The sequence below is a fragment of the Hylobates moloch genome, unplaced genomic scaffold (assembly GCF_009828535.3).
Source record: "Hylobates moloch isolate HMO894 unplaced genomic scaffold, HMol_V3 SCAFFOLD_2, whole genome shotgun sequence".
NCBI lineage: Eukaryota > Metazoa > Chordata > Mammalia > Primates > Hylobatidae > Hylobates > Hylobates moloch.
The window spans coordinates 7,259,899-7,281,240 of NW_026652277.1; the positions used below are offsets into that span (position 1 = coordinate 7,259,899).

A 21,342-nucleotide genomic window follows, 5' to 3' on the forward strand; every position below is an offset into this window, starting at 1 on the left:
TGTGTAGGGGCTACTCTCTATTTTCTCATGAATTATTTTGTTGAATCCTGAAAACGATACTGGAAGGAGGTGTCCTCAATTTCCAGATGAGGAAGATGAGTGGGAGGGAAACAACTCCTCAAAATTACCCAGTGAGTTCGCAGTAAACATTTGACTTCGGATCTTCTAAATTCCAATATAATGCTCCTTTCATCACACCTAAGCTCAGTATAGACAACTAAGCTTTGAGAGGTGAGAGGAGAAGGAAAGAGAGATCCCCACACACCTTCAACTGGTACTCAGTCCCCATGCTTCCACTTCCCAGGCGGACATCCCTGGCTATTTGCTTTCTCCTTTAATGGCACAGATGCAGAGGACAGTCCTCCCTATGACGGGAGATCTATGGCGCTTCTTCTCCCAGGAAGCCGCGGGCTATCCCAGGCTCATTCGCAGCGTCAGCTGTACGCCACCCCTGCACACAGGCACTGAGAGCCATGCCCAGCTTAGATGCAGGGGCAAGGGAAGCGAAAAGTGAGTAGGCGGCCAGGCACACAGTCAGGGTGCTGGCGGAAACCCCTCCTCTGGGTCACACCGACTTTGCTCTGAAATTTCTGTCCACAGATGAGACCACAAAGTTTTCAGGTGACAGTTCTAGTCTGTTCTCCTCAGTTTTACCTCTGTTAAAGGTGAACAGCCTTGCCTTTTATTATACAGACAAAAGATTTCTTGAGAATCTATATCAATTCTCTTACTAGATTGGAGATTTACCTTCTCTCTAATTTATATTCCAAGTGCAATTTATTTAATTTAATTTAATTTTATTTTATTTTATTTTTTTGAGACAGGGTCGCACTCTGTTGACCAGGCTGGAGCACAGTGGTACAATCATAGCTCACTGCAGCCTCAAACTCCTGGGCTCAAATAGTCCTCCCGCCTCAGCCTCCTGAGTAGCTGCGACTACAGGCACGTGCCGCCATGCTGGGCTAATTTTTTATTGTTTGTAGGGACAGGATCTCACTGTGTTACCTAGGCTGGTCTCAAACTCCCGGGCTCAAGCATTCCACCCACCTCAGCCTCCCAAAGTGCTGGGATTTCAGGCGTGAGCCACCGCACCGGCCTACAGCTTGTTTCTCGAATGCCCCTCTGCTTTCTGTGCACATGGACATGTCTGCATGCGTGCTGTGCATGGTGTAGGCAGGGGCCAGGCAGAGTCCACTCTTTTTATGCTGCAGCAAACTAACATCCCTGCATTCACTGCTGAGAAATCCTTTCTGCCCCAGCATCCCTGACAAGGGCCCTTGAGAGGGTCTGGCTGCTCTCCCTGAGAAGAGCCTCAACTTCCCTGAACATTGCAACATAGGAAGAAATTCAAGGTGCTGGTCTTTTGCTGATGGGGAAAAACTGACCCCTAGAAGAGATCAAAGTTCTCATCCACATTGCTGGCATTTTTCAGGCATGCATGCAGTTGTCTCTCGGTGTACATGGGGGATCAGTTCCAGGACCCCCGCAGATACTAAAATCCATGCGTACTTAGGTCCATGACATACAATAGTGTAGTATCTGTATATAACCCTCGCACAGCCTTCCATACACTTTATTTTTAGTTTATTTTTATTTATTTATTTTGTTTTTGAGACAGAGGTTCACTCTGTCACCCAGGCTGGAATGCAATGGTGCAATCTCGGCTCACTGCAACCTCCACCTCCTGGGTTCAAGCGATTCTCCTGCCTCCGCCTCCTGAGTAGCTGGGATTACAGGCCTGCACCACCATGCCCAGCTAATTACTGTATTTTTAGTAGAGATGGGGTTTCACCATGTTGGCCAGGCTGGTCTCGAACTCCTGACCTCAGGTGATCCACCTGCCTCGGCCTCTCAAAGTGCTGGGATTACAGACGTTAGCCACTGCACGCAGCCTTTCCATATACTTTAAATCATCTCTAGTTTACTTATAATAACTAATGCAAAGGAAATGCAATGTAAATAGTTGTTACACTGTATTATTTAAGGAACAAAGACAAGAAAAAAAGTCCGTACACATTCAATACAGATGCAATTCCTTTTTCATGTATTTTTGATCTGCTGTTGGTTTGATCCTTGGGATGCAGGACCCATGGAGATAGAGGGCAACTGTCTAGCTCATCTGACAGTTTTCTGAGAGTTTCTATGTGCACATACCACACCACTTCTACCCAAATTGTCCAAATCTCTTTACAAGGAAAGATAGTGCTTACTCCAAAAAAGAGAGGAGGGGTCAAAAAGTCATTACTCCAGGCAGCATCCAAGAGGAAGCTTTTCTGGCATTCCATAAAGTCTATGTGTGTGTTCAAAGGAATTACATTCTGTCTCCCGCAGGCTGTGCGGACTCTATATCCACAGCTAATCTCTGGGATGTCCCTGGCTTTAGGAACTTGCACGTACAGCACAGCAGCAGAAAGGCAACAATCAAGACTTCCAGAGGTGATGTGGACACAGCAGAACAAAGCCCAGTCATAGGTTGTTCTTCCCTGTGAATTTTTATTATAGTCCCAGGATGCTGGCAAAAGGAAATTTCATGACATTTGAAAAAATCTGTTCTTCCCTTCTGAAGCATGAACTGAAAACAATGAAAACAAAAACAAAGCCTGCCTGTCACACCAGACGTTTTTATTTTGGTAGCACCATTTTATGTTTGTAATAGCAGAGGCTGGAAGGACGCATGCTCCGGGTCTCTAAACCAAATGTCTTCCAAACTCAGTAAGGCTCAGAATGTGCCTCTGCCACCCATCTATTGGGTGGTGCAATATAGCTCACTGCAGCCTCTTCGGGTTTCCTGCCAGGCTTCCTGGGGACTGTGCTATCTCCACGGTGTTTATGGGATGGTTTCATGACAGCTGCAGTTCTCAGGCTCTGCCTCACGCTGTGGGCTTGAAACATTGCTGAATGAGCTGGTATTTTTAACTGGCTTCAAGGAATTCTTGGTTTTACACTTTTTTTTTTTTTTTTTTTTTTTTTTTTGATACAGAGATTCACTCTTGTAGGTCAGGCTGGAGTGTGGTGGCGCAATCTCGGCTCACTGTAACCTCAACTTCCCAGATTCAAGCGATTCTCCTGTCTCAGCCTCCCCAGTAGCTGGGACTACAGGCCCCCGCCACCATGCCTGGCTAATTTTTGTAGTTTTAGTAGAGACGAGGTTTCACCATGTTGGCCAGGCTGGTCTTGAACTCCTGACCTCAAGCAATACACCCACCATGGCCTCCCAAAGTGCTGGGGTGACAGGTGTAATGACACCTGGCCTGGTTTTACACTTTTTAAACATCTCTTACTCTCAATCCACACACAACTGCATCCTTTCCTTTACCTGATGTTTTAGAGATTTTAATTCTTGGCTGGTATGGCTTCTCGAGCAAAGGTCCTAAAAAGGAGAAGGAAGAGAACATCACGGTCATTCATTAAAGAAGATGAAGAGAGAGGTACAAAGGGAGAGAGGAGACATGACTAAAACACAGCTTTTAGGTACATTTGTAACAGCTTAAATAATCAAAAAACCTTTAAAACATCATCAGTCTTAAAAAGGGAGCTTGGCCTCAAAACACACAAGTAGAGCCAGGCATGGTGGCTCATGTCCATAATCTCAGTGCTTCGGAAGGCCAAGGTGGGAGGATCACTGGAGCCTAGGAGTTCGAGACCAGCCTGGGCAATATAGTGAGACCCTGTCTCTACAAAAATAAATAAATAAATAAAATTAACCCAAAAAGGTGGCACATGTCTGTAGTCCCAGCTACTCGGGAGGCTGAGGTGGGAGGATCACTTGAGCCCGGGAGATTGAGGCTGCAGTGAGCTGTGACTGCACCACTGCACTCCAGCCTGGTTAACAGAGTGAGACCCTGTCTCGAAAAAAAAAAAGGAAAAAAAAAAAGAATAGAAACTACACAAGTGGAATGTAAAGTGTGTAGGATTAATTATTTAATTCTTGTATGATTTAGACATTATTCTTTTCTGTGATTTTTGTGTATATTATAGGGGAAAATATTTTATCACACTTGAGATATATTTATAGGGGAAGGGAGAAATGAGTTGTTGTTCAGTGGGCCTGTGGCATTTCAGATGTGCAAGATGGAAAAGTTCTAGAGATCTGTTTCACAACAGTGTGAATATACCTAACATCGCTTACCAGCGTCGAACTGTGCGCTTAAAAATGGGTAAAGTGGTAAATTTTATGTTCACAATAAAAACAAACAACAATGTAAAAAAAGAGGTACAGTTATAATCCAGTGTCTGTAGCTATTGTGTGTGGCGGAATTTACAAAGCAGAAGATTTTGAAACACTTTGTATTTCAAAGTACTGGTGCTTTGAATAAACATTCAATGAAAGATAACCTAAAAGTAATTAATATCTATAAATAAAATCAATATCTTATGTCAAATTGTTAGTACTGGCAAAACTGTGCTCCTCTTCTCTGGTTTTTACTGCTTGCAGAAATGAAAGAATGAGGTATCTAAACGTTCTTGAAGCACCTCCTTCTCAATACTGGTCTTGACCAGTGTGATCTGGGCAGAATGCAGATTAGCCAGGAAAGAGGATGGATGACTGGATGACTGCTTTGAGGAGTGGCAGCTGCCACCAACTCTCAAAAATATTAAAATTTAAATTTAAAAACCATCAGAGCTTTAAGGAAAGGAAGAATCTTCTTAAAAAAAAAAAAACCAGCAAGGCACAGTGGCTCACGCCTGTAATCCCAGCACTTTAGGAGGCCCAGGTGGGCGGATCACAAGGTCAGGAGATCGAGACCATCCTGGCTAACACGGTGAAACCCCATCTGTACTAAAAATACAAAAAATTAGCTGGGCGTGGTGGCGGGCACCTGTAGTCCCAGCTACTTGGGAGGCTGAGGCAGGAGAATGGCGTGAACCTGGGAGGTGGAGCTTGCGGCTAGCCGAGATTACGCCACTGCACTCCAGCCTGGGCAAAAGAACAAGACTCTGTCTCAAAAAAAAAAAAAAAAAAAAAAAAAAAACACGCCTTTCAAATAGTCAGTTGGTTATCTCCTCCTCTGTGTTTCTGGCCCCCCGAGTCTTGTATCGTCTGGATCCGATCTCTCCTGAAGCTGTGGAGATTTGCGCTGATGACCTAGCATCAAGATCTTATTCAGAAAGCCACTTTTCCTGGAAGTGGCATGGACCTCATAGGCAGAAAGTGACAGCATCCTGCCACATGCTTTTAATCGCAACAAAAATTGTGTAAGTGTTGCCAAGACAAGCTCCAGGCTTTCTGAAATAGCCACGTCAATTGTAACCTCGCTATCAGGGTCCCAACTTTTCAACACATTTCTGGTATTCCGTGCCTCCACGGAAGGCGTGTCTGACATCTGTGCAAAACTCACTGTGTGCCCATGGCATTCCATATTTAGTCCCTACAACAGCCCTGCAGGGAAATTATGATTATCTGCGTGTTCAGGGCTGGGGAGTGGGAATGGAAGCTCAGAGAGGTTGAGAAACCTGCCTCAGGCCTCACAGCTGGTCAGGAGGTTGGTGAATCCTAACTGCACGCTTTCTCCACACCCAGGTCCTTCTAAGACTTTAGAGCGTGAGGAATAAATGGGACAGCATCGGTGGGGTGCGGAGTAGGGCCTCATCAACCTCAGTTTCCTCTCCCAGGAGACAGAAGTTGACAGACGCCCAGTTAAAAATGCGATGCATATGAAACGCGGTTTTCCACAAGCAGATCTGCCAGGAACGCAATGCCCTGCTTTGGTTTCTCTGTGTTTGCTCTCTCTTGTTCTTGTCTCTACTCATCCCCCTAGCAGAATGGCACTGAGATCGACTGTGCCTGCTTCTGTTCAGATTCGCAGAGACTGACATGGAAAGACCGCATTCTTGCAATAATCCGTACCTTGGTCCTTCCCACATGCTCTCGGGGAAATAAAATCAAGCATACAATTAAATTACACTACATAACTCTGAAGTGCTTGAAAACATAGAAAGGCACTGAAAAATGGGCACTGGTATGTTCATTTCAGTGCTTCCGCCCATGCCTGAAACCTGGCAAGCACTCAGTGTATTGATGGTTTATTGGTGGACTGCCCTCACTAGGCGACATTTCTGAACCAAAGGCCACCTTTTTCTCATTTCTCTAGACAGCCACAGTGTACAGCAATGCACGTACAACAGTCTACAATCCTCTCTGAAGACTATGCGCTGTATATAGTGTTACTGCTTTTTGGTTGGTTGGTTTTTGAGAGATGGGGTCTTGCTCTGTCACCCAGGTTGGAGCGCAATGGTATGATCATGGCTCACTGCAGCCTCAAACTCCTGGGCTCCAGTGATCCTCCTTCCTCAGCCTCCTGAGTAGCTGAGACTACAGGCATTCCCCCATACACAGATAATTTTTTTTTTCTTTTGTAGAGACAGGGTCTCTCTGTGTTGCCCAAGCTGATATTGAACTCATGGTCTCAAGAGATCCCACCTCAGCCTCCCAAAGTGCTGGGATTACAGGTGTGAGCTACTATACCCGGTCTGGGTTATTGTTTCTAAGTATTATAGCAAGACGGAATAACACAGCTTCCTGCTGGGGCTCCCTGTGGAGGAGGAGAGTGGTATCTCAGGCCCGCGTCCCCCACACCTGGCTGGCACAGGTGCCTCGTACCCGGCTGCGTGCCAGCTCCTCGCACGCTCTGCACCACCGGTTCGGGTCCCATGGCAGCCGACATGCCGTGGGCCTCCTCCAGGCCATCCGTGCGTGGGATCGGCCCCCTCAGCTTCATGGAGGTGAAGGGAGTGAGGAAGCGGTAGCTCACGGCCAGGGCCTGGGCCTGCTGCCGCAGCCGCTCCTTCTCTGGCTCATCATCACTTTGCAGCCAGGAACTCAGCAGCTCCTTTGTGGTGAGGTAGCTCCAGAGACGCTCGACGTGGTTGGGGTCCCCCTCTCCATCGCCTCCAGGCCTGGGACTTCCTGTGACATCTTTCCCTGCCTTCTGAGGCCCCACAGGCACATCCGTCTTCAGGATGACGAATTTCTTACTGTTGCTGGCGGTGACCTCCACGTGCAGGTGATCCAGCTTCCTGTCCACCAGCTTCCCCGCGATGATGATCTCCGAGCCGTTGAAGTAGTTGGGGAACAGGGTCTTGGTGGCCTGCACCACTGAGCTGGGGGGATAATCGATGCGGATGTCAGAGAGGAGAGGGGTCCTGATTTCATCGTAGAACCTGTGGTGGAAGCACAGGGAGAGAGGGAGATCAGGGCCCTGCTCTGACAGCAGGCAGGACAGTCCTAAAGGAAACTGCAGACTCTCAGGGGGATGCGTCTGATTTTAGAAGCAATCGAGTCCAACATGGCATCCCACACAATATTTCTGCCAGGAGGTCACTAGGCAGCAGGTTGAACGCCATTGGTGAGAGGGAATGCATTCTCTCACGCGGTTTCTGAGCTATTTTTCAACCACTCTCATGATGAGAAAAAACCTGCTTATAGTGGATTAAAATCTTCCTCCCTGAAATTTCCACCCACGGGTTTCAGTTTTGCCTCTGGAACAATACAGAATTAGTATAATCCATTTCAACAGACATTTGGATGCTTAAAAACCAATGCTGTGCATTCCTTTAAGCCCAGTCAATCCCCAGTTTCATGAACTGCTCTTCCTGTGATATAATTTCAAGATTCCCTCACCAGTCTTGGTAAATTTCCTTTGTGTACACTTACATTTCTTAAAGGGCCTCTTATAAACCTTTTTCTTAGAACCAAACACAACTTCCAGATGTGCTTTAAGCAGCACATTCTACTTCAGAAACCTGACTTGCGTGAGTTTGTGCATATAACATTTGCTTGCATTTGCTTTTCTTGTAGTTAAGTTACATGGTTACTTCTTGCTAAGGAGACAATTAAAATTCCCTTTCAAAAGATCTAGAAAGCACAGGCTGTGGAGTTAGACTTCCATCTCTGTTGCTTCCTTGCTGTGTGTCTTGGGACATGTGACTTAACCTCTCTGAACTTCAGTTTCCTTATCTAGAAAATCAGGATGTTAACAGTACTTCTTTGGTCGCCTGCTGCTGGCCCCGAAAGTCCATTTTCCCCTTCTTTCATGAGAATTGAGCTCCGGCCATCCAGCTACAACCTACATTTCCCAGCCCCCATCAAGGCCACAAATGGCCATGTGACTATGTCCTCCCAATGGAACATGGGTAGGAGTGAGATGTGCAACTTCTCAATATTTGCTTAAAATCCATGCTGGCTTTCTTTTCTCTCTCCCTTTTTGCAGCTAGAAAACAAGAGTGATGGTGACCGAATTTCAATCCTGTAGCATGAAGGACAATACCTGAGGGAAGCAGAGCAATGAAACAGAAGGAGCCTGGGTCCCTGAATGACTTCCTGGAGCAGGATCTAGCCTGTTACCATTACAGGAGAGGAAAGTAAATGGCTATCTTATTTCAGCCTTTGCCTTTCATCATCTCTGTACTGCAGCTCAGCCTTTACCCTAATATACCTATCTCCTAGGATTTCTGTGAGGATCAGCTGGGGTAATGCACATAGAAGTTCCTGGTGTATCATAAGTTCTCATAAATGCCGGGTATTGATCATAGTTTCAGTGGGATGGCAGTGCAGCTGACTTGCTACAGCATAATTGCTTTTGCTTCTGAATGCCTTATTGAATCTCAACTCTATTATCCAGTGCATCAGATTCTCCCCTTTGACTCTAGTTTTGAATAATTTTTAAAATGTGGAAAGCAAATCTGTGTTTTCATTTAAATCTTTCACTAAAATGCGTGGGAGGAAACGGCGGCAAATCCTAAACCAAGGACCTATCTTTACTGCATACCTTAGGGGCCTCCACTTCCATTTATCATTAACAAATGTCCTTTGATTATGGCTATTAAACACCCATAAATCTACCCAAACCACCCCTTTGCTTTTAAGTAGATACTATTTATGCCACCTCACACTGAACTGGGAGTTGGCAGATTAAAGCACCTCACACTGAACTGGGAGTTGGCACTTCACTCAATGAACAGCAAAGGGGCAGACTGTGTGTGGCAACATAATATCTGAGGGAAGCTATTTCTGTTTTAAAAGATCTAAGTTTTCTCCATCTCTCATTTAAAAGATCTCATTTATTCTCCACCTCAAAATAATCTGATTATTTAACAGTTTTATCTGATGGTTTTGCTTCTAAATAAAAGTATCTTCTAACTAGTACTCAAAATGAAGATAACAGTACTCTGCTACTTGCTTACAGGGTAGAATAAAAGTAAACTTACTAGAAAGTGCTTTGAAATATCACAACGTCAATGAACCATGAGAGCTCATTAAATACTTAATATGGGATGGCCACTGTGCCAAGGCTTTACAGAGTGTTTTCATATAGCGATTTTCTCATTAAATTCTGCAACCAACCATAATCCTCATTTTACAGATGAGAAAACGGAGGTACAGACTGTCTTAAAATCTTGCTTAGGGCCGGGTGTGGTGGCTCACGCCCATAATCCCTGTACTTTGGGAGGCCGAGGCGGGCAGATCACCTGAGGTCAGGAGTTCGAGACCAGCCTGACCAACATGGAGAAACCTTGTCTCTACTAAAAATACAAAATCAGCCGGGCATGGTGGCATGTGCCTGTAATCCCAGCTACTCAGGAGGCTGAGACAGGAGAATTGCTTGAACCCAGGAGGCAGAGGTCGCAGTGAACTGAGATCACACCACTGCATTGCAGCCTAGGCAACAAGAGCGAAACTCCATCACGAGAAAAAAAAAAAATCTTGCCTAAAGTCATAAAGGAGGATCAGAATTTGAACTCTGACCTGCCTGGTTTCAAAACATATTGTGACGCCTCCCGTTGCAATGAGCTGTGATCGTTGTCAGCAGATGCAAGGCTGGGGTGCAGCAACACACTCCTCTCTGAGTCCCCACCGCAGCCACCCCTCAGCCCCTCGAACATCCCCTCACGCCTACGAGGACAGTCCACAGACCCGATGAGCTGCGAGCCTGCGTCCTCCTCCTCATGCACGCGCCGTGTGAGGCCGCAGTTCTCCAGCGACAGTTTCTCCAGCAGCCTGAAGTCCACGTCGTTGCCAATGCCGATGGTGAAGATGCAGACCTGGCCTCGGGCGGCCTCCCGGGTGTTGTTGAGGATCTTGAGGGTGTGCGTCTCCCCGACTGTGGGCTTCCCATCTGTCAGGAAGACGACGAGGGACACGCTCCGGTCTCCAATGTCACTGTGGGCCACGTACTTGTTGAGGAGCCTGATGGCCCTCTGCAGGGCCCCGTTGATGTCTGTGCCTGCAGGACACCAACACAGGACAGCTCAAGCCTCTGCACTCACCTCCCCACCCTGAATGCACTTTCTTTTTTTTTGAGACGGAGTCTTGCTCTGTCACCCAGGCTGGGGTGCAGTGGCGCAATCTCCACTCACTGCAACCTCCGCCTCCCGGGTTCAAACAAGTCTCCTGCCTCAGCCTCCCGAGTAGCTGGGATTACAGGTGCCTACCACCACACCTGGCTAATTTTTGTATTTTTAGTAGAGATGGGATTGACCGTGTTGGCCAGGCTGGTCTCAAACTCCTGACCTCAAGTAATCCACCCACCTTGGCCTCCCAAAGTGCTGGAATTACAGGCATCAGCCACCACACCCAGCCTGAATGCACTTTCATAGCTGCAGTTCACACTCAACCACCCAAGTGCTCACAGGAGTGAGATGTTAGGGGGCCATCCAGAAACTTGCTAAATGCAAGTGCGTTTACTAAATGCATATAAGTGACTGGGGATTATCCCACTGTGACAAACCTTCTCCAGAAGGCGTGTGGCGACGCCTTAGCTTACCTGAGCTTCAATGGCTTCTGTGCCCTCTTCTGAGAACGGCTTTGAAAAGAGCAGGAAGGTGTTGAGCAGAGAGGACAGCAGGAGTATGGAGGGAGAAAGAGCCACAGAGGGGAGGAGGGGCATGGAATGAAGAGGAGGAGGGTAGCTGCTGACATCTCAGATGCCTTCCAGTGTTGTCTAGGGCTGGGTGGAGCTGATGAAAGAATGAATTTGTTGCCTTCATCGTCTCTCCTTTCCTGGCTTCCTGTCCCTTCAGATCACCTCTGCTTGCCAGAACCCCACAGAGGAAGGGAGCATGAAATATTTCTCCTCCTGGTCACCCTTTTTCCTTCAGAGGCCCTTGTCAGCAACAGCTCTGATTAAAGTTGGAGGCCAGCCAGACACGGTGGCTCATGCCTGTAATCCCAGCACTTTGGGAGGCCAAGGTGGGTGGATCACCTGAGGTTAGGAGTGCGAGACCAGCCTGACTAACATGGTGAAACCCTGTCTCTACCAAAAATACAAAAATTAGCCAGGCGTGGTGGTACATGCCTGTAATCCCAGCTACTCGGGTGGCTAAGATCAGAAAATCACTTGAACCCAGAAGGCGGAAGTTGCAGTGAGCCAAGATCGTGCCATTGCACTCCAGCCTGGGAAACAGAGTGAGACGCTGTCTCAACAGAAAAAATAAAAATAAAATAAATAAATGAATAAATAAAGTTGGGGGCGAAAGGGAAGAAAAATTTTATCAGGAATATGTGGCTTAGAAAAACGATACAAAACAGAAAACTAATCTCAACTCTGAGAAATGATGGAACAATAAACACCAGTGACATTAGCAGGCATCTGTGGACAGCAGGAGGTTTTTCTCTCCTTCTTTTCCTTTGATGATTTTCTTTATTCCTCAAATGTTTTAGTATAGATACTTCCACGGAAAAAAATGGGGTGAGAACATGAGCAGGCTTCTGGAATTCTAAATGTTCTGTTTCTTGATCTGGGTCTGGGTTCTGTTCAGTTTATGAAAACATATCAAGTTGTACACTTACCACATGTACATTTTTCTGCATGTATGTTACACTACAGGTTACTGCTTCCTTAAAAAAGAATGTTCCCATGTTTTCTTTTCCTTTTTTTTTTTTTTTTTTTTTTTTTTTTTTTTTTTTTTTTTTTTTTTTTTTTTTTTTAGAGACAGGGTCTCACTATGTTGCCCAGGCTGGTCTCGAACTCTTGGGCTCAAGCAATTCTCCCACCTCAGCCTCCCAAAGTGCTAGGACTATAGGCATGAGCCACCATGCCCAGCCACCCATGTATTTTTTTTCTTTTTCTTTTTTTTTTTTTTGAGACATAGTCTTGCTCTCTCACCCAAGCTGGAGTGCAGTAGGTGATCTTGGCTCATTGCAACCTCTGCCTCCTGGGTTCAAGCAATTCTCCTGCCTCAGCCTCTCAAGTAGCTGGGATTACAGGCACATGCCACCATGCCTGGCTAATTTTTGTATTTTTTTAGTAGAGATGGGATTTCACCATGTTGGCTAGGCTGGTCTCGATCTCCTGACCTTGTGATTTGCCCACCTTGGCCTCCAAAGTGCTGGGATTACTGGCATGGGCCACTGCACCTGGCCCCATGTATTCTTAAATTTACTGCTTTATGATTAAAATAAATCAGACAATTTAAGTTTGGGAGTAAAATAAATAAATAAAGTTGGGGCCTGTGTCTTTGATAGGAGCTGAACAAGTATTTGTTTGGTGGATGGGGAGACAGGTGGTTGGGTGGTTGAGGTTGAAATCCCAGCTACAGTGAGGTTTCTGGGTTAACTAAGAATTCCACTGAACTAAGCTACCAACATCCCACCATCATCAAGTAAAGCAGAGACCTTACTGTAGTGTGAACACCTATTTCCTTTGTTTTTTGAAAATGGCTTAAGACAAAATCTACATACCAAAAGATCACCCATTCTAAGTGTCCAATTCATGATTTGTAGTAAATTTAGAGTTTGATGACCATCACCACCATCCATCATCCTGACTGGAGTGACTTTTCTCTACCTGCAAATTTTACCAAATTTGTGGTACATACATACCATGAGGCACTATTCAGCCGTAAAAAGGAATGAGATCCTGTCATCTGCAACAAGACGGATGGAACTGGAGCTCATTATATTAAATGAATTAAGCCAGGCACAGAAAGACCAACTTCCTATGTTCTTGCTTATTTGTGGGAGCTAAAAATTAAAACGATTGAACTCATGGAGATGAAGAGTAGAAGGATGGTTTCCAGAGGCTGGGAAGGGTAGTAGGGAGTGGGGCAGAAGTAGGGATAGTTAATGGGTACAAAAAGTAGAAAGAATGAAGAAGATCTAGTACTTGATAGTGCAACAGGGTGATTATATTCAATAATAATTTCATGACACATTTAAAAATAACTAAGAGTATAATTGGATTGTTTGTAACACAAAGGGCAAATGCTTGAGGTGATGGATATCTCATTTATCTGATGTAATTATCACACAATGTATGCCTGTATCAAAATACCTCATATACCCCATAAACACATATACCTACTCTGGACCCACAAAAAATTAAAATTAAAATTAAAAGGTACCACATCTGAGAGAACCAGATCATCTCCCCCATGGCTTTACATCCTCCAGATTTTCTAGCTAAAAAAGTAGATAAGGCTATGTCCATGAGCAAATGCTGATAATTCTTGCTAAGATGCAGAGTCCAAATGGAAAGAAAGTTATTTAACATTTTATTGGAATCACTAATTTGCCTTTCTTTCGTTTGTTTGTTTGTTTGTTTTTGAAACGGAATTTCACTCCGTCACCAGGGCTGGAGTGCAGCGGCGCGATCTCGGCTCACTACAACCTCCGCCTCCCAGGTTCATACAATTCTCCTGCCTCAGCCTCCCCAGTAGCTGGGACTACAGGCGCAAGCCACCACGCCCAGCTAATTTTTTGTATTTTAGTAGAGATAGGGTTTCACCGTGTTGCCCAGGCTGGTCTCGAGCTCCTGAGCTCAGGCAATCCGCCCACCTTGGCCTCCCAAAGTGCCAGGATTACAGGCATGAGCCACTGCACCTGGCCTAACTTACCTTTCTTAAGTCCCAGTCTACTTTCTTAGTGCCCCTGGGTGTGTGAGCAAGGATGAACGGGCATTTTTTTCTCTTATCTGTATTCAGCAATGGTGCCAAATCTCTCACTCCACTTTAAAGCCAAGGAGAGCCCAGGCAGAGGGATGGATTAGCTTTCCTGATGGCACACAGCCACCAGAGGCCCTGCAGGGATTGGCATCAAGCCCACGTTAAGTGGGGCATCTCCTGCCCACTGAAAATAGAGAGGAGCTGTCATCACAGGACTCACAAGCACCAGTGAGAGGGGTTACCCGAGTGGGTGAAAATAACGGCCACATCTGATGCTTAAAGAGGACTTCCTATGTGCCAGGACCATTCTAACCACTAGAAATGCTTTAACTCACTCCATCCTGATAACGACTCCATTGTTATCTTCATTCTACAGATGAGGAAACTGAGGCACAGAGAAGGTGGAGCTGGATTCAAACCCAGGCAGTCTGGCTTCCAAATCCATGCTCACAATCCTGATGCTACATGTCTTAGAGAGAAGCAGGCTGATCTGCTGTTCACCTGCAGAGGCTAGGGCAATGCGGTGTCAAGAAAAATAAAGGAAACCCACAGGGTTTCTAAGGCTTGGAGTCCAAAAGACCATAACATACATCAGCCATTTTCTTTCTATTTTTTCTTTTTTTCTTTTTTTTTTTGAGACAGAGTCTCGCTGTCACCCAGGCTGGAGTGCACTGGCATGATCTTGGCTCACTGCAACCTCTGCCTCCCGGGTTCAAGCAATTCTCCTGCCTCAGCCTCCCAAGTAGCTGTGATTGATTACAGGTACCCACCACCACACCCAGCTAACTTTTTGTATTTTTAGTAGAGACAGGGTTTCGCCATGTTGGCCAGGCTGGTCTTGATCTCCTGACCTCAGGTGATCCATCCGCCTCGGCCTCCCAAAGTGCTGGGATTACAAGCGTGAGCCACCTCACCCAGCCCAGCCATTTTCTAAAGCTGTTTATTACTCCACGGCCCCCACTCCACAAGCACACACACATCATTCTGCTAGTAAGCAGGGCCATTAAAATAAATCCAATCTACAAATATCCATTGAGCATGCCCTCTGTGTTAGGAACCATGCATGGAGGTAGGAGCTATGTAAACATGAAGAGAAATCCGCTCCTTCAAGAATTTTACGGTGCTGTGGAATTCCTGCCGTAGAGCATCACTATCATATTAAATCTAATCTTCTATTTCTCCCATCAAACACCAAAACAGTTCCTAGATTATACTGTTTGGGAGGCTAGTAGGAAATCCCAGTGTAAATGAAAGTACCAGCCCAGCAAGATCAAGTTCCAAGTTAAGTTCATTTGGGAAATGAGGGCTTTGTCTTGGATTGGGAAACAATGAATATATGAAAGATGGAAAATCCCAGATGGGAGAAGACTGAACAGAGTGTTTTGTATGTTTCCAGATAGCTGAAGTGGAATTAACCAGGAGGTGGTGTCTCTGTACAGAGCCTGAAAGGAATGGGGAGGGAGTAGGTCCACTTCTGCTAAATGCTCCAATACTGAGCACGTCTTCTGTGTCCACTGCACTGTTGATACAGGGAACGGCAAGAGCAAGGCACAGGTCCTGAGTTAGGAGAACTTAACATCTAGGACAGCTGGTAACACACTGCTCTGATTCTCCACTCTTCTCAGAATTCTTTATGATCTTTTCTCTCCTTTCTTAACATTCTGCACCCTTACCTGGGCACCACCCAAGACAAGCATGCAGTGGCTGAGAGCCCACATCCTCCCCATCACATTTTACCCCCGCAGCCCTCCTGGGCCACTGGGATACACATTTCACTCACTCTGCTGCAGCTCTACCAAGAGCGCTCCTTGTTTTGTAAAACAGTTCCACCTGCCCCTGCCCAAGGTGCGCAGGAAACACTGGCTGGTCCATGTGGCTTTAATTCTCCACCCTAAAACCATTTATGAAAACGGTACTGTTTTTGTATCAGCAAGACTTTTTCTAACAGGATCCATGAGATGAACCAGGAAAGCCTCCAAACACCTATCAGGTTATTTTCCCCCAGAACTTCACCAGCTTCATTTGGAGACTGGGAAAGGAGAATACGGATTTGGTATTCGGAGCAACCTAAGCTGCTGAGAAAACTCTCACCTGCAGTCTCCTTTCCTGTCATCAACCCCAGCTTTCAAATCCTTATCTCTTGGCAAAAAAAAACCCAAAACATTATTTTGAAGCCAAGCCAATGTGAAAAGAAGGTGTCATCTTTACCTCCAGTGGGCGACATATGGTGAATGTACACTTTGCCATCCCTGATGCTGTCTGGAGTGACTGATATCAAGTAGTCCTTCCATACTTTGATCCGGTTGGAAAATCCAATGATACTGAAACGGTCCTGGGGTCGGAGGTCATGGAGAATCGTGAAGAGGGCATCCTTGGTCTAGGCAAACACAAAAGCAAAACCAGTCACAGCCGCTCACGTAAGTCCACTTGTCCCCTGTTCTAGAAACCGCCCCCACAGGAACAATGTCAAGGGTTCAAATTCAGTGTCAGCTACGTAAAGGGCACTGGGCTGAATGTCAAGGAATTGGTTACCTGGCTGGAAAAAATGGTATAAAGATGTTACGGCTATAGACAGGAGTGAATCAGTGCTGAATGCTGCTTCCTGCCATGGTGCTTCGGGCCTCCACATCTCCACAACTGCTGTTCTCTTGACCCCAGATGTTCTTCCCCACTGCCCTACCTCCATCTTTCACTTGACAAGCCCCTCATCATTCTTAAGAGCCAGGCAAGTGTGCAAATTCTCTGTTTGAAATTTTTCTAACTTCTCTGAAGAGAGCTGATCATTCCCTCCCTTAGGCTGGCAAAGCCCTCAACACATTCCTATTATAAAGCACACATCACACAATGATGCTGATCGTTTTATCTCCTTGCCTTACTTGGTTGTGAGTTCTTTGCAGGTGGGTCTCCTTCATCTTCCTATCACCTCGTGACAAGAAGGAGGTGCTAGACAAAGGTGAGGCAGGTGAATGAATGAATGAATGAATGAACATTTAATGAATTATAAAATTAAAAGGCCCAAATAATAAATAGCATAGGAATTGAAAAGATTATTACTGTGTACTGGAGTGACATGAGGCCTTATAGAGAAAGAGGAATTTGAGGATGAGATTTAAAGAATACCTTGAAAGAACTGGAAGGGCATTCTTCTTATTTTTTTTTTTTATACAAACTCTCACTCTGTCACCCAGGCTGGAATGCAGTGGTGCGATCTCAGCTCACTGCAACCTCTGCCTCCCAGGTTCAAGCGATTCTCCTGCCTCAGCTTCCTAAGTAGCTGGGATTACAGGTGCATGCCACCACGCCTGGCTAATTTTTGTATTTTAGTAGAGACGGGGGTTTCACCATGTTGCCCAGGGTGGTCTCGAACTCCTGAGCTCAGGCAATCCACCTGCCTCAGCCTCCCAAAGTGCTAGGATTACAGGCGTGAGCCACTGCACCCGGCTTGGAAGGACATTCTGAAGAGAAGGAAGGCAGTTTGAGCAAAGCCAGGAAGTAATACAGGTGAGATTGGGGATGCTAAGTGATAACAGGTATGCACTAAAGTCAGCTGTGACGCATGGAAAGAAGAAAGAAGCCATATGACCTGAAACCAGAAATACTCTAGGGGCCTAGAAAAGGTTTCTATAGTAATCCACAGACACTGTGGGCAAACTCTGTCTTCCCAAGCAGCACTGTTGTTAGACACTTAGAGACTCAGCATAGGAGGTCAGGGACTTTCATTAGATAATGACCACGAAAAGACATCCGGCACCTTTACGAAGGTGAAGAGCGCAGGCTTCAGGGCCAGCTGTCACCCTTGAGGCTGGATTCATCTCTGACTCTCCGTGGGGCCCTGGGGCCCTGAGCAGTAAGCTCCCTCACTTACTCGCTCCGCCCACATTACCCCATCCATAAAATCAGGACAGTAATAGTACCTGCCTCATCAGGTTGTCATGAGGATTAAATCAGGATCGAGATGAAGAGGGCTCTGGGCAGGGCCAGGCACACAATCTCAGTTCTAGATGGGTTTGCTGTTACTTGCTGGCTGGTGGAAAGCCCTGGCAAAGCTTAAGAGAAACGGTGACATCAGGAGTGGTGGTTTCCAGAAGGACATGTGCTAAGGGGCTCTGGGACACCGTCAAAACACGCTGTAGGTCTCTTCCCCGGTTCATGACTCTTCGCCTTTCCTCCTTCTCCAGGTTCGGACAGATGGCCCCGTCGGCCTCTCTGGCTAGGTGAAACAACCACTGCTTTCGTATCCTTTCCCTCTGGAATTTTCCCTCTTCCTCACTCCTCAGCCTCCTTTCAATCCTGAATCCAACTGCTCATCCCATATCCCACTGTCCAACTTGAATTTTGTAGGAACCTCAAATTCTACTTCAGAAAACTATTCTCAATGCATCTATTTTTAAATCTGCACATTAGGCCAGGTGCGGTGGCTCATGCCTCTAATCCCAACACTTTGGGAAGCCAAGGCAGGCGGATCACTTAAGGTCAGGAGTTAGAGACCAGCCTGGCCAACATGGCAAAACCTCGTCTCTACTAATAATACAAAAATTAGCCAGGCATGGTGGTGCACACCTGTAATCCCCGCACTTTGGGAGGCCGAGGTGGGTAGATCACTTGAAGTCAGGAGCTTGAGACCAGCCTGGCCAACATGGTGAAACCTTGTCTCTACTAATAATACAAAAAATTAGCTGGGCATGGTGGTGCACCTGTAATCCCAGCTACTCAGGAGGCTGAAGCAGGAGAATCACTTGAACCTGGGAGGTGGAAGTTGCAGTGAGCTGGGATCACACCACTGCACTCCAGCCTGGGCGACGGAGCGAGACTCTATCTCAAAAAAAAATGAAGGCACTGCAGGATTTTTGCACCTGCCCAGGGACAAGAACAATGAACATATTTCATTAAACCCACGTTCTCATCCTACTGAAGAATGCAACAAATTCTTCTGGGAGAAAAGAACATTCAGTGGAGTGCTCCTTTCCATTCCCAGGGCTCAAAGACCTCCACTATTCTCTGTTTTCTCCTCTGCTATTCCCTCCTCCTATCCCCCGATACTCTCCTTGTTCAGAGGAGCTCACTGCAGCAGTTTCCTGTCCGCTCCCACCCCCAGGAAATCCGTCAAAGTATCCCATGCAAATAAACAGAATCCACACCCAAGATGTGCCAGCACTCTGCAGAAGACATTGTCAAGTCTATGCTGTTCCCTCCTTGAAACTCCTCCTGCTCTGACTTCCCCGGCCCCTCCCTGGAGGGGATTGGTGCTCCCCTGGGCTTTGCTGTTGCCCCCCTTCTCTGCTGGCCCTTCAGGGTGAGTCACACGGTCCTTTTCTCAGCTGAAGTTCTCAGCTCCACTCACACCAGACACTGCCCCAGGTGACATCATCCATCCCCATAGTGCCATCGTCATCTGTGAACTTCCAGGCTCATCTCTGGAGCTGGCCTCTCTCGTTCCATCCAGACTGACCTGCCAACCGTTTCTCCCTGCGTGTCCCACGGGTAGCTCAGACTCAACTCGGTGGAGAATGGAACCTTCGTCTTTTTAAATCTCCCTCTCCTCTGCTGCTCTCTGTCCCGGGACAGAGGACACTGCAACCTTCACCCGTGGTCCAGGACGGAAGCCTGGACGTCAGGCCCTCACATCCTTCAACACCACCCTGGAATTCCTTGAAAGATCAGAAGAAAAACATATACAACTCACATCATCACGCCTACCTAGAGACAACCACTACTAAAATGCTGGTGTGCCACATACCACTTCAGAAACATTCCCGGCTGTGTGTGTGTGCAGGTGTGATTTTTAAAGAAAGTGGGATCATATAATACAGATCTCGTGCTGTAAAGTTTCTCTTTACTATAACATATTACATACGGTTTTCACGTCAATGGAGAAATGTTTGCCACGTCATTTTAACAGCAACCCAGCATCCTCCTGCATGCATCCACCATGTTTTAGTATTCTGGAATATTTGAGCAGCACTGCTGGGAAGCTCATTATCCCCACGTCTTTGTGCCCATGACTCTTCCCTTAGGATAAATTCCCATACGTGGAAGTGGAGCGACAAAGGGCTTGCACTTTAGGAAGGACGTAGCGTGGCCCTACATTACTGCCATGTGGATTTTCAACCCTCCTCTCTTCAAAGCCTTCCATGGCCCCTCGCTGCCCTCAGCATAAAGTCTAATGTCTCTTATTTTATTTTATTTTGAGACGGAGTCTTGCTCTGTCACCAGGCTGGAGTGCAGTGGCGCGGTATCCACTCACTGCAACCTCCGCCTCCCGCGTTCAAGCGATTCCCCTGCCTCAGCCTCCAGAGTAGCTGGGCTTACAGCACACGCCACCACGCTCAGCTCATTTTTTGTATTTTAGTACAGACGGGGTTTCACCATGTTGGCCAGGATGGTCTCAATCTCCTGACCTCGTAATCTGCCTGCCTCGGCCTCCCAAAGTGCTGGGATTACAGGCGTGAGCCACCGCGCCTGGCCTAATGTCTCTTTTTGGATACAAAATCCTCATTAAAATAAATGGTCCTGGTTCAAATCCCTGTCTTTTATTTCCTGCTAGTCTGCCCCAGCTATCAACAATAAGGTCTGATTCGCCCACACCCAGCTTCCCTAAACTCACCCTGCTTTCTCGTGACTTCCTGTGGTGGCACCAGGGGCTGCCCTCCTTCCCCGCCTTTCCTAAACATTGAGCTATGGCCACCCTTCAAAACTCACTTGATATGTCCCCTCCTTGGTGAGGCCATTCCTAACCCAATGGTGAAGATAGGTGACAGCTCCACCCCCGCTGCTGCACTAGCTGACACGTACCCCAGCTACAGGATGTCCACGCTGTGCGGCCATGAGTCCTGCAAGCTCTTTCCCTCCCCAGGACTCCTGCACCTGCTGCTTCCTTTGCTTGGCGCTCCCTTCCTCTTCCTCTCAGTCTTTGCTGCTGCAGGTCCCTTCTTGTCCTGCAATCCTGGGTTTACACATGATCTTCCAAGAGAGCCCTTCCCTGTTTCCCAGCCCTGCCCACCATTCCCCAAAGCATGGGCCCCTGCTCTCTCCTTTCACGTTGATAGACAGAATGTCCTTCTCTCTCTGTGCATTGACTGGTCTGTCCATCTCCAGTCTATGCTTCTGTGTGCAAGAGCTTTTTCTGTTTTATTTATTTATTTATTTATTTATTTTTTATTTTATTTTTTGAGATGGAGTCTTGCTTTATCGCCAGGCTGGAGTGCAGTGGTGCGATCTCGGCTCACTGCAACCTCTGCCTCCTGGGTTCAAGCAATTCTCCTGCCTCAGCCTCCTGAGTAGCTGGAGCTACAGGCGCATGCCACCATGCCCAGCTAATTTTTGTATTTTTAGTAGAGACAGGGTTTCACTGTGTTGGCCAGGATGGTCTCGATCCCTACCTGGTTATCCGCCCACCTTAGCTTCCCAAAGTGTTGGGATTACAGGCGTGAGCCACCGCGCCCAGCCACTTTTTCTGGTTTA

At 46.7% G+C, this 21,342-nt stretch overlaps 1 protein-coding gene across 2 annotated transcripts in view; it reads right to left on the bottom strand.

The window, feature by feature from the left end:
* The window catches only part of ITIH5 (inter-alpha-trypsin inhibitor heavy chain 5), a 105,858-nt gene that overhangs the window by 10,386 nt on the left and 74,130 nt on the right, over positions 1-21,342 (bottom strand). For both annotated transcript variants that reach the window (XM_032151600.2, XM_058431367.1), the window contains 4 exons: positions 16,090-16,258; positions 9,914-10,223; positions 6,602-7,161; positions 3,317-3,370 (listed from right to left, as the gene is read on the bottom strand). In XM_032151600.2, coding sequence (XP_032007491.1) covers positions 3,317-3,370; positions 6,602-7,161; positions 9,914-10,223; positions 16,090-16,258 — 1,093 coding nt within the window. The remainder of the gene's footprint in view (positions 1-3,316; positions 3,371-6,601; positions 7,162-9,913; positions 10,224-16,089; positions 16,259-21,342) is intronic.